At 40.6% G+C, this 14442-nt stretch overlaps 1 protein-coding gene across 1 annotated transcript in view; it reads right to left on the minus strand.

The window, feature by feature from the left end:
* Window positions 1–14442, minus strand: part of LOC105450941 (homeobox protein homothorax) — a 364527-nt gene that overhangs the window by 259846 nt on the left and 90239 nt on the right. Inside the window, exon 7 of the mRNA XM_011691070.1 lies at window positions 1181–1310. Coding sequence (XP_011689372.1) covers window positions 1181–1310 — 130 coding nt within the window. The remainder of the gene's footprint in view (window positions 1–1180; window positions 1311–14442) is intronic.

The raw sequence follows: 14442 nt of genomic DNA on the forward strand, positions 1-14442 counted from the left end.
TAATTTGAGCGTTACGCGCTCCACCATTTCAGAAGCCACCATTCATTATTTTCTCCTCTCTCTCTCTCTCTCTCCCTTTCTCCGATTATCAGCGGTCATCGGTTTCATCTTCTCGCCCAGTCCTTCGTTTGGCGTAGCCCGCGCTTATGTGCTTATGATTGTTATTGATCAACCGTTTTGTTTCTCGCCCGTGTGCACGTATATACATATGTGCGTGCCCGGCCAAACTGGCACGCCACGCGGCACTATAATGTTGGCACGACAGAACGAATATAGAGAACGGCGGACCTTAATGAATCTTTATGGGATGATGTCGTGAACTTGTATACCCTCCGGTGACTGACTGAACCCGGTCGCGTTAACCATTGGCGCGGTTCGTTCGACGCTACCGAACTTTTCCTTCGGTACTGTCGACAAACATTCTCGTTACTGTACGCTAACGGTAGAATAAATCGTAGAAAATGTAGAAAAATACATTTTTCATCACCACATCACAGTATAAGGGCAACAAGCGATGAAATGCCTTTCCGCAACGAAATATTCACATAAACAATGAGACTAAAAAAGTGATCTTATATCGTGCCAGTGTAGATTTGAAAGAAAAAATTTCTTGCTCAAAGAGATGAAACATAATAATTTGTTGTGCAATAATATTCTCGTTGACTACGCCAATGCGACAAACTGCTCATTAGACTCGACGGTGGCTTCGCCGCGAGTTTGATGGTGTCGACGCTCGCGTCCGTGTTCGTAAAATTTGAAGGGCGTGTAGAAGGGGTTCGTGGGGTCCCGACTAGCCGCGCGTCTTGATTGTCATCAACTCGTTGCTCGTCGCGTGATATTGTCATTAGCCCGCCTAGCCGTCGTCACCCGCGCGAGTCGTGCCTGGACATGCGTTTCTCACCCCGCGCGCGGAAGAGACCTACTTTAAGTTCTATCGATCCGTCACGACTAATCGATCCGAAAATTCTTGATAGCTCATCACCTACGCGCTTTTATGACCTGCGGATATTTATAACCCACGCCGCGTGCGCGACGCGACCTTTACAACAATGAATTATTCAGAGACAAATAACTACATATTATTCATTGTTGAAAAATAAATTACAAATGACATGTGACACAAATAAAAATTATTATTTTGTTAAATTATATCATTTTTCTTTACAATAAGCAAACTCACCTGGGTCCGAGGAGTCCAAACTGGCTGGCGCTTGCTGGCTGAGGGGTCCGGGTGTACCACCACTCCCGGGGCTGCGGGCGTCATCGTTAGCACCCGCGCCAGGATACGAGAGCGACGAGGAAGGCGGCCTCTGTAATGCAAAAAAAATTACAAATTAACTTTATAATTTTTCAATCGTTATTATATTTTCTCATTCGCATTTTTACATCTATACGTTTGTAAATACTAATTCTGCAGATTTCTCGCATTTTATTTTGCTCTTATACTCCTTCTTAACTATTAATCAATATTAACTACATGCGTCACATCGATATCAATTTTACCTAAAAGATTTTAAAAATACGAAATTTTTAAAATCGACCACCGGTGCAGATCTAAAATATCAGTTGCAAAATAGAATAATATCACTTTTATACATATATTATTTTTGCTCTTGATAGTTTCGTTTCATGTAAATAAAAGTTTTTAGCGTGTGAAGTGCATGTCACGCTAACGTGCGTCGGGAATTTTTTCGTTGTCTATACGCTGAACACGTCCGTGTAAGACACGTATCTTCTTTTTAATCACAGACATTACATAATAATGAATTTCATGTCAAATCAACGTGATTGATTTGATTGAACATTTGACTTTTTGAATAAGGCAAAATTAAAATTAATAGACATTTACAACGTTTACTGTTTTAATGTACCTACTCTGGGAAAATAATGTTAATTTCACATGATTCCCTGAAATATGTAATATTCATCGAATTAACGTAGGATGCGACTTTTAAACAGTTTATATTATCGAGTATTCCAAAACGAGGCATCGTAAAATAGAACGTCTCGTCATTAACAGTTCATTTTTAATGATTTTATTTAATATAGATATTTATTCTAAACTCTGATTCTTAAAAAAAAAACTTTCGCGACTTTTCGTATACACCCTATACACGGACCATTGATCGTCGGGCGCGCGTCAGACCGATTTCGATCTCGATTAAAGACGGAGCACACGTATCTCTCAACGAAAATGCTGCCGGCATACCTAAATGATTCGGGGGAGCCCGACAGGACGCGCACGACTTACGAATCAACGGATTTACTGGAAGAAGCCGCGCGCGCGACGAATGTCTGCCGTAAATATTCAATCGTTTATTCCGTAGGTGTAGCCGTGTGATAATGACGCTCGTAGAGAATCTCCCATCGTAGGAGGAAAGAAACGAGACGTCTGCGAATCCGCGTCGGGACACGCGCGGAATTACTTTCACGTGTAAAATTCAAGTTTGTTTTATGAATCAGTTCGACGGCAACGCACGAAGTATCGTACATAAATGTGTGAACGTAGTTAATTTTAAATATAAATGAGCGAAACTAACGAGATAATGTGACAAATTATTGATGTATGTGCATGAATGAAATTTTCGTAGATTAGTGAAGAAAATAAAAAACCGTAATGAGTTCGTCAACTTTCTCCCTTGGCGCGAATTACTTGGCAGTACACAAATAACAAATCGTAGATCATTCTATCTAAGGCAATTCGTTGCTTCTCGCTAACGTATTCTGAAGTGTTATTACAGCCACGAGATGAGCGGGAGATAGAAGTATTCAATGAATGATTCTTCATAACGTTCGTACACGATGAACGAATGGACTCTTCAGGGTCACTGACTTTATTTTTCAAGCAGATTTGAGCACAAATTTTTCCTTGCTCGAAAATAATATATACTAATAGCGATTACTTTGAAAGTAACTTTCTGTACTTTTATAAGACATGTCAAAAAAAAAAAAACGGTGTGTTTGACAGTTTATTGATCTCGTCCCGAGGTTGAAGGGCAAGAATGTGAAGCAGGCGAATCTCTCGATATCACGAAGCGAAATGTCTGGGTATATCAAGTCTGGCCAGGCAACAATGAGTGACAGCTACTCCCACATGCTGTCATAAGCGTCATCTTCGCGATAATATACCGACTCGCTCCCTCCCTCGATTGCCTGCTCTGGTATCTCGTCTGAAATCGTTACGCGGTCAATTCTAGAGGACCTGCTAGAGCAGAGACGCGTCAGACGTGAATTTATTGGTTTGCAGAAGCCAACAGGAGTGAACTTTAGAAAAAATTTATGCGAAATACATATAACAAATGATAAATAAGCCACAAAAACATTTATATAGTATATATTGTTAGAGATGTTCTCTTGTAGATAAGAATACAAAATAACAGCCACGACTAAAAAAAGTAATGTACAATATTTGATAAGATAAAGATGTCTTCACAGAGAGATTCACATGAAATAATTAAACAAATTTTCTTGTCAGAAAATCTCAGGCAATAACACAATGGGCATGAAATGAGAGACGTCACTCTTTGATTTGATTAATTACTCATGATCCTTGAACGGCTATTTGCTCAGGGATGCCGATAGATTGCATGAGCAAGTAAATACGAGAGTGGTAACGAGTAAGGGGACATTAATAATGCATCGGTCGTCGCCGGACCGCTTCCTACTAGCACCTAACGCAAAACGAGGAATCATGGTTGTCAAAGCGGATAATCTTCAGATCGTGCTTACAATAATTGTGTGGCCGAGCGATATCATATCATATATATAAAAATTATCTCGAAAAAGGTTTAATTAAACTAAAAATTATTCGATAACCGCTGGAATTTTTAAGCAATTTCTCAGATATTAAACATCGTAAAATTTTGTACTGAGATCGTGATATGATTATACTGCAATTAACGATAATTATTGAAGAATCTGAGATGAATATTCTTATCAAATTATCATCATCCAGTCGACAAACTTTGGTCGTACGATGAAAGCTGTGTAGTAAAGCTGTTTACGTCGCGTTTAGAAAGAGAGAGAGAGAGAGACATGGCTCACGGTATACCTCCAAAGCTGACGTCACTTCCTACTAAAGGCTGAATCGCCGTTTTTTAAGTGGCCAGTAGGGTCCACCGCGTGACTCGTGTCGATGCAATGATAAACGGTTAACGGGTCGACGAGCTACGCGCTCTCGTTCCACGTCGTTGCTTCTCGCTCGCACGTTCGTCCTGCCGTCCGTCTCCGTTTGTATCTGCCAGTCCGTCTACTATAGGCACTCTTAAAGTGTAATTCGACAAACCGGATGTCTGGCCTGCCCCTTAAATAAATCAGTTGCCCGCATCTCATATTCCACCCCCGCTCGTTTATACCGTACGTTTCCTTCCCGTTGAGGAAAAATGTCTGCTCAGAATCACGAGAATGCGTCCTTGAGAGGAAGTAATAGTCATCGAGGAACCCCTCGAAAGAGCGATCTGGGAAATCTACGCGAATGAGGAAAAGTGAAATCTCGAAGACCGAGTAGAAGCATTAGGTAATATCGGTCTGCGTTCTGATGCATTCCCGTATTGTGAAAGCCATCATTATGATATGAAATGTCTCATGGAATATGTAATATCCCATACAAAACGTACAAGTGCAAGTGCGAACGATATTGGAATTTGGAATCGCTTGTGATATTCACCGTAAAACATATAACTGACACGCGTTCACTGTCATCCTTATGGACGATAAATTATGATCACTTATCGAAGTGGCATATACATCGTATATGTATTTGGTGATTTGAAGCATAACACTTTGCGCGAAATCGCCGGAATGAGATCGCGAGGAAACGTAACTTATTATCGCGAATCGCAAATCGCGCTTTCGAATCATTGTACGTACGTATTAATTGACCGTCGTAACATAATGCTATATAATTATGTAATTAGAGGCCAAGCATTAGTCTCGCTGACTGGTTTACGGGCGAGATACGTAAATCTCTGCAATTAATTTATTGGTGCTCAAGAGCTCGAGAGAGGAAGCTAAGAGAACAAGACATAAACGAGGCGGATGGGTGCGATAAAGACGGAGAAACTAGCGGATCCAAGTCGGAGAGAGGGACAGAGTTGGGAGACTGGACAGAGACGCCGATAGATTATGGAGGTAAGGCAGCACATTGTAAGTATGCCCATCGACTGGACCCAGATCAAGAGTCTTTGCCTTCTTAGTCGTTCCGCAGAGCGGGATAAGAGTGGATAGAAACGAAAACGAAAGAGAGAGAGAGAAAGCAGGTAAAAAAGAAACAGAGAGATAAATTCAAAAGAAAGAGACGGATGAGAGAAAGAGAATTCTAGTCTCTGTCTGTGTAGTCTTGAATTTCTCGACGATACCGGCGGGCGTATATAGGGATCATAAATTACGATTTATTGCAGTGGCAGCGCCTTCGCTCGGCGGATTATCTTACCGTTATGTCAGCACGCTACAATTATATTTACATTTCCTTCGTAATGGAATATCATGCCAGCATCGTAACCGTCCAACCGCGAACTAATCGAGACATATCCGAGATGGATTTTCAAAGTAACCGAGCTACCTGCCACAGAAATTGACTTAATGATTGCCCTTAAAGCATCCTCGAAAGAAAAATCGACAAACTGTCTAAATGTTCAAATTGATATAAAATCACCATGATAATTCCATCGTCATTTTCATCTCGGAAATAACGTAACACATACACTTGACTCAAGTGAAAAGCATGAGTACTCGAATAAGTTTGAACAGAAAAGATTATCTCCTTCCATCTATTATATTTAGATTAAAAGCATAAACATTTTTCGTAACGGATTTATGGTGCAAAGGAGTACAAAAACGCGCTGTAGGTGGGACTTTAGAGGCCGTACTAACCACACATAGCCACAAGATTCGAGCGATTAAATGGCCACGAGTTTAGACCTTAACAAGGTGTACACCTGACCGGGGAATGATTTTAAAACGGTCGTATAAACGAAACAAATTTATGACTGTTGAGATGAGGAGAGAGGTGAGAGGGAAGAGTGAGAACGAGACGGGCAACAGCCTGTTTTGGAGCTCCGGCCAGTGTCCATCTCCTTTCACGGGATGAACGCACGAGTGACGTGTTATAGGTACAACACGAGGAGGAGAAGACGATCGGCCAGTCATAAATATGGAATCCGGGTATTTGGCGCGTTGTCAATAAAACGAAATCCAGATTCGTGCTGTTGCTTTTACGACTCCTACTGCATCCATCGTTTTTGGCTGCTGCCACAGCGACGCGTTATCGGAAACACGTTCGCCACGAAAACGAGTTTCGGTTCCAGAATCAAAGCGAGTGACTAGGTTTCTCTACATCGTAAAAGTCAGCAAGATATTTGCGATATTGATTTTTTTCTAAATATCCGATTACTAATACAAAAATATCGATAATAATTAAAATACGCTGGGGCAGTATTATCAAATTGTATATGTATAAGAAATCCATGTATATCAGAAACGTATAAGCTAAAGCTAAATAAGATATACTTATGACTTATTGTAAAATGATATAATTGATATATTGTTATATGATAATGAATTTTGAATTGTTATCATAATTATAATCAAAATTAATTTTTAACTTATAAATAATTAAAAGTAATTGTTTTGGCAGAATAGTTTAAACGGATCGCAAAGAAAAAACAGTATATAATAATAAATTCGGGAACAGGAACTATACGTCTCTACAGAAAAAAAACTGAGTTTTTAGGTCAGAAAGATACGAGGGGAGAAGATCGGTTTAAGAGGCAAAGGGTCCAGCGAGAAGGAAAGAGGGCCCGTACTCGACCAGCTGATGGATCTAATCAACATTCCTCCCTAATCACGATATAGTCTCATCTCTTTCTCGGAGTATTCCCTGTACCTCTTCTCTTCACGTAAGAGCCTCTCGACTTCCCGACTCTGTATATACAGTGCCTGCCTTTCGTTCTTTCATGCTTTCCCCGTCCCACTCGCTCTCGCCCTCGTTCCCTCGGACTCGATGGAGATTCGCAGATGCATCCACCTCTCATTCCGCCATCGCCGCCACCGCAGTCGTTTTAATTTAACTGTCGTATAAATTAGACTCCCAAATGATCGTCCACCTCAAAAAACCGCCGCGACCACGAAAAACCGGCAGCACGCCGTAGGTGATCCCCGCTGACGAACAACGTTCTGCGAATCTTGGAGATTTACAACACGGTAACATGAATCCCGAACGAAGAGTTTGTACAGAGATCATTCTCAGGAATTAATTAACTCATGAATAACACGCTTCTTGATCTCCCTATCGGAATTTTCTATATATTTTATGCATACAAAATTTATATTTAAAGTAATGAATGGATATAACTGAGTTGAGATATGCATTTCTAAATAAAACCATGTAAAATTATGCAGCACTATTCATTAAATAGTTCTCGTATGAATTTCTTATTCGTGTCAACGTCACATTAATATTTACTTGATTAATGCCATTTAAATCAAATAACTGTTCAAAAGTATTGGAAGTATTCAAACACGTTCACATAGTTATCAAACGCACCAATTGTAAGATATAGCGCATTATTTTATCTCTCATGTACATTATGTCGCATCATAGCGCACATCTGCGCTATGATATTATATAAAGAAGTAGGAGAGAAAAAAGAAAAGGCGTAAAATCATTCCCGCGCATTAACGTAGTATCGCGAGGCGGACCATACGTTACCAAACGCGACGGGATTTTAATTCTCGCGCGTCGTCAATCTATCCGTGGGGTTGAATATTACCAAAGAAAAGTCCACGCGGCGCGGCAGGTTTGCGGGTGTTTAGCGATAACGACAGGCAACGTATCGGCAACAACACCGTCGAAACCGGCAGCAACGGCCAATTCACCGTACTATCGAGCTCGCTTCGTATCTAACGGCACGGTGGCGGCGTTCCTCGACTAATTGGTTTCCCATGTTGCCTCCGCTCCCTCGGGATAAGACGGCTTTGCCAGTCTCCTCTTTTCCCTCTACCGTCGCATCACCAGTCGTTTCTTATACCTCTTCTCGATCTTTCTCATACATGTTGACGATGTGTATCCGCTTTTCTCATCGATATTCTAAGCCAGCAGGCTCAACTAATCGTCATATGCGTTATCTATACTATATTCGTATTTTATTTATTCGTGTTTTAAATATTTGCTTACGATTTTTTAAATAAATTATTAATTTTTATTTTGCAGCTTTCATGTGTGGATTGGACGTATAATGATGTTAATTGGAAAGGTGAGAGCTTTTGCATTTCGGGCGACAAACTTACCTTGAAGTTCAAGGGTAAAACGTCCACGAGAAAGATTTCAATAAGATCTAGAACGAATTTGTACGCACACGCGTGCCGAGGGTAGCGCGTGCGTGTAGGATAAGCGAGCGGGGCGAAAGCGACGTTAACGATTGCCAAGAGGCAACATCTTATCGTGAACTGCAATCGCATTAAGCGCGGACAGTGACACCCAGCTCCGGCTGTGTGTATATAAACGTTCATTAGCGCGAAAAATAATCGAGGGTTTGCGAGCATCGTGCAAAGAAACAAGAGACCGGTCGTTAACGTTCCTCGTTCGTTACCGGCTAAGATCTTCGTAGTAGAATTTATTATTTTGGTAAATTGACTTTCGTAAAAACAGTTTTAACTACACTGAATACTCCGTATTAAATGGTATCGTTAATGCAATTCAATTACAAGTATTCGACAAAATTTGTAATAATCTGAAAATTATGTGACAACAACAGAATGTTCTTGGAAAGCAACGAAGGGGAATCTCAAATTGTTAATTTTAGAACAATTGTACAGAATGTAAATCGTCAATAATCCGTGAGAACCACTGTTCAGAGGAGAGAGAGAGAGAGAGAGAGAGAGAAATGAACCGGACGGACGAAGCCTTGATAGCGGCTGCTCTGCCCACATATGTTAACGCGTTCGCACAGGCATCGCGTGACACACACTACAGCACGCACACGGCACGCACGTAAACGAGGAAGGGACGTATTGACAGCGACGGTACTCGACCTGAAACCCACCGAAACGTTTCACCGTAGAGACGTTTCGAGCCGACAGTAACGTTAACCAGGATCACAAATGTGGCACACAACTCGTCTAATCGCCTGCAAGTGCCTAACCATTGAACAGTAATCAAGCACATAAAACGATCGGAGAAGAAATGGATCCGAGAATAGGCCAGACGAATATTGACACTTTCAGAAATTCAGAACTTGTGAAATCGTGGAATGGGATCTTGATACAACATGGAGAACGTAATCCAAACTAATACTCTTATTTTTGTACGATGCGGCGTGAGACCGGCAACAATGTAGAGGCTTTCGTCGTCCCTCTAGCGAGGGTGGATTCGATCCGAAGGCGCGATAAGACGAATTGGAAACCCCGTGACACGCGTACAGTCGGGTATAGTCGTCTGTCAGTCGTTTTATCCGTGTGTTACCACACTTTGTGTGGATATTCAGCGATTGCCACGCCCGTGTCACGAGCGCGCTTGATCGCGTAACGTCAAGGGAGCAACACATTCCCTTTCTTGGAAGATGGATCCATATAAACTTTCATCCATATTTAACAAGGTCGTCACAGGCGCGAATCTTCGGCACGAAGCGCGATGCAAATTCTTACGAAAACTTAGCTACGAGCAAGTCGAATGGTCCGTCAAAGACACGCGGGGACCACGCGATCCCATATCCACGTACGTGCGTCCCACGTGTGCTGAAAAATAAAAGAAGCCGCAAGAGATCCTCCGCTGCGGTAAATTCGAGCGATATTTCTCAACAGACGGAGGCAAGCATATAGGATGCGAATCAAGCGTAGGTGGTATCACGAAAAAAAAGTATCTTTTGTTAAAAAAACTCATTTTAAATAAATAATTAATTTACATGTAGTTTATCATATTTATCGATTTATCTATAAATGTCAGAAATGGAATTATAAGCTCAAAGTATATCTTGTGGAAGGAAAATGTATAAAGAAGCAAAAGATTCATGTCTCATAACTGTCATCAATAATTAATTGTTGCGATATAATTAATTGATACGTGTTAACTTAGAACATAAACAATGCTGGTATGGCACGAGCACGCCCCGAGATATGCATCGGCAATCGATCATTATTCGTCCGTACGTTGGTTATTGCGACGGAGTAACGCGTCGTATAATGAGACGTGGCCGTTGGAGAAGCTCGCTAATAATAACGCGTGCAATCAAGCGCTCGAGTTCGAGAGATGCCGTTTCTATTGCCGGCATACAGGAAGAAGAGTCGGTCCAGAACTGTCCGCGTTCGACGTTGACCACACAACATTGGCCGTCAGTGAATAGATCGACGTGCAAACGCGATATTTCACCCTCGATTTGCGCAAATTGGTCTTTAAGAGATATTGGCTTTCGGAACTGCAGACAAAAGAGGCTGTTGCAGCAATTAATTACCAAGACGCTAAATTGTCCTTTGATATCTCCAATATTATAAAAAAGATATCTATATAAAAACGTGATAAATATGTAATAAAATGAGCTCCAGTTCTTCATCTTCGATATCATATATTCATCTCGAATAAATTTCAGAAATCAACCATAAAAGAAAAATCATTGGATTATTTAAAGAAAATAAATTTCTTAATGCCTAGAATGGAAAATTGCACTTTGAATCATAAACGAAAAAAAAGAGTAAGATATCTGTGGCTCTCTATACGCAATCCGCAAACTCTTACTTCCGTAATAATTCCGTCAAATCAGGCGAGTAGGACGATTGCCATAGGCAGAAAACAGCTACGGTCGTTAGGAGGAAATGGTTTTCAAAAGGGGAGTGTCAGAAGGGGAGAATGGGGGTTTGTTCGCTCACCTCCTGTCCTTACGTCTGTCATTCGAAACACGCAACACACTCTTTCACACGGCACGCTATTATTACACCGCGTTGACCGGTACCACTAGCCGCATATCTGTATATATTTATTTACACTTATACGTCTGTACGATGTAAAGAGTGTTTTCGTACAAATACAGGAATCCGCAAGACTCGCGGAGGAGAATCCTTGCTAACGAAAAGAATTTGTGTGATAATCAAATGTTTGTGATTCGCATTCCACCGATCACGTTCTCACTTATCTATACTCATCTCAGGAAGAAATATATTAAATAATGTGAGAAAAACTCGCGCATACTCGAGTAATTACTGTACATATTAAAACGATACTCGACATCTTCTATAAATATCAGCAAGATCTGCCAAGAGTATATCATAAAATACGAGGGCAAATGAATTTTCTTAATGACTACTTGCAGTCATTAGTCATTAAATTTCCAGAGAACATTTTTCTTCATGATAAATTAGATGTACAATATTTGCATCAGTCCTCTCGTGTTTCTTCTCTCGAGTATTCGCGTTTGAATGATATGAATAACATGTAAAAATAACTGTAAAATAAAAGAAGCAAAACATCGACCCAGCTATATCTTAATTGTTAACAGACAAATAAAATAGGTCATCAAGGGTGAACGTGTCGTTGCAAAAGCGGCTCTATTCCTAAATCGCGTGATCTTTCGCGCTGATACTGAGTTTAACAGGAAGTCTTTTACACTTCTTGGCGCTTCTCTTCTAAGCCGCGACGATGCGCGGCGAGTCGCTTTTACCGCGCCCAAGTATCGCCCGTTAATGTCCCCTTACTCTTTATGAGAGTGAACGGGCAGGACCCACCGACAACCGTATAATTATCATATTACGATTATGTTTATGGTTCAACGTAACTCCAATTAAATACGTATCCAGTTTGGACGGTGGCCACAGTCACCGGCAGTAAACTACCCCGTGTTTGCAACAACTTAAATCCACGTAGTATAAAGAGATTTCTTTTCGCCAGATCCGATCTTTATAATACGTATCCGTAATTGAATGGAGGCAACTTCTTCCGTGCGTTCGATTAGCAAAAGAAAATTAATTATTCCTACAAATACTCGTAACACAATGTATTGTAGAATGCAATAGAGTAACATTGTAATATTGCAATACTTGGTATGCGATGAATTTTAGTTACTAAACTTACCATCCCCGTTAATTTCAAGTAAGCAATTTTTTTTGCAGCTCTTATAATGTTTCATTCAAGTTTCATGACTTTTTAGGGATATTAGTAATATATTCTAGCATTTGTATTGTATGCATACTTTTATCATTTTGACATGTGTGTGTAAATCGAAGACAACGCAGTAATGATTGTAACGAGAAAGTTTTATCGCTCTTTATGCAATGCGATTATCGTTCGGGGATCTTCGAAGTCGATCGTCTCCGGTATCAGTGCATCGGTATCTCGATGTTGCCTTGTATAGGACATAACAATATCCGAGAGAATAAGAGCCATTGCCTTCCAGCGAAGCTCCAAGCGGTTACGAGCGTACGGGGCAGGAAAAGAGGAAACAACGATCAGCCATCAAGATTTCGTTTCAAGCCTTGGGGGTCAAGAATATATATATATGATCGGCGGTACTACGCGTCGATCGTATACGAGACATTTTCTTGTAAATAAAGATTGATATTTTTGATAAATAAATATTCGGGCGTTTGAGTCGCGATACACACGCTTTCATATAGAAACAAATTAACAGCGATTCTGAAAGAATATGAGGAGGAAAGTTAGCTATATCTTTGGATATTAATTTAAATAAATAGATTTTATAAATAATTTTACGGATGTCGGGCAAATATAAATCATTAATATCTTTCGTGACAAGCGGCGACAAGCGAGGCGGACAGGAGCAAAAATAATTTATAATATAATGTAAGTGAAATATAATTTCCGTTGTACCACAATTATTGCGATATACCGCTAATTCGCGTTGCGTGCGCAAGATTTTTTATTGGATAATGCTCTTTGCTTAGCAAATAACGTGGCGTCTAATTGCGATAAAAGGCTGTAAACGCGCAGCGCGCACGGCGATGTATCTCTGATGCGAATCAGCCGCGCGTGGCGACGAAGGACGGAAGTTAATTCCGGGATATGCCGATCGTGCAAATTGTCTTCTCTTGCGCGCACGCGCGCGGCAACAGCGTAAGTACGAGTACGTAAGCAGGCAAATACATCGTCTCGGTATGTGTACGAGTATATAACAATATAAATATGCTTAACCCGGTGACGGCGAAAGGAGAGCGAGCGAGAAAGAGAGAGAAAGAGAGGAGGACAACGGAAGATTGATCGCGGGATGGACGAAGAGAGTGCTCACCAACGAGGCGAGTTGACGCGGAATTGGGGGACGCGTAGAAATGGTTAGGCGGATGCGTCGAGTGATGTACTTCCGGTTATTGAACGCCGTCTGAAGGCTGAAGCGACTCCTGAACTTACGTCGCATTCTCTACGCTCGTCGCAGGCTCCTGGCTGACACCTGGATTCGCCGCCGCACGCTTCGAACCTTTCGGCACCAGGAAACACGTTTACGACCTCCTGGATATAGTCCTGATTAAATACACCCGTCCAGGAAGAGGCGCATGGCACGAGAAAGAACATCTGCTTCGATTATTCCGCATAGCACGCTGCTTTCAATTACATTAAACGCGTAAAGCATTGCTACGAGCTTGAAGATTTTTTAAATCGATCTCTGCAGCGATTACATTTGTGATAACTAATGTGTCGGCTTATAAAAGAAATATCCTAAATATATTTCAACATTGTTTGCTTTTTACTTCAAATTCAAAGTGTATTAGTTGTAATTAATTTTGAGAAAATATTGAAATTTATCTAATTATGTAATTATAAGAAAGTTGCAAAACACTAATATAAGGTTACGTATTATTATATCGTTAAAAATATACCAGAAATACATCTAACTCGTTATCGCCACTCCGTTAATGTCGCTTTAATATCAAATGATGCACGTAATGTATAGTATGTATAATTGCGCTTGATGCACAATTCACATAAGATTCATGCATGAGTGGTCCTCCTTACTTACAATCACTTGAATCGCGTTTAATTTTTCGTCTCTAAGTGATCCAATGCGAGTGTTTTAATGTACTCTTTTATTATCGAAGGTCGAAAAAATTTTTTCAACACTCTCCACGTGTATTTTGACTACCCAAGGGAAATGTATTACATTAAAAGAAGCGAGATATGCGCACAGCAGTCCCGATCGGTGTAAGCAACGAAAGAGAAGAATTATGTGGGCAGTTCATCCTTCAACGTTGCAATAAATCATTCTCATCAAAATAATGTCATAAACGTGCGGATTGCAAAGAGATAATTACTTCGCGCTGTAACTAACTTTACATGTTACGAAAGCACGAGAATGATAATGAAACGCTGCAGACAACATAACAGATAACATACATTGTTATTGAAATATATTGTCGATATATGTAATACCTATATAAATGGTCCCAAATCTATCGCGTACTCCGCCGTGTACAACTCGACAAGTTTAAAGCTGATTTATCCTTAATAAA

The sequence above is a fragment of the Wasmannia auropunctata genome, unplaced genomic scaffold (genome assembly GCF_000956235.1).
Source record: "Wasmannia auropunctata unplaced genomic scaffold, wasmannia.A_1.0 LD336053.1, whole genome shotgun sequence".
NCBI lineage: Eukaryota > Metazoa > Arthropoda > Insecta > Hymenoptera > Formicidae > Wasmannia > Wasmannia auropunctata.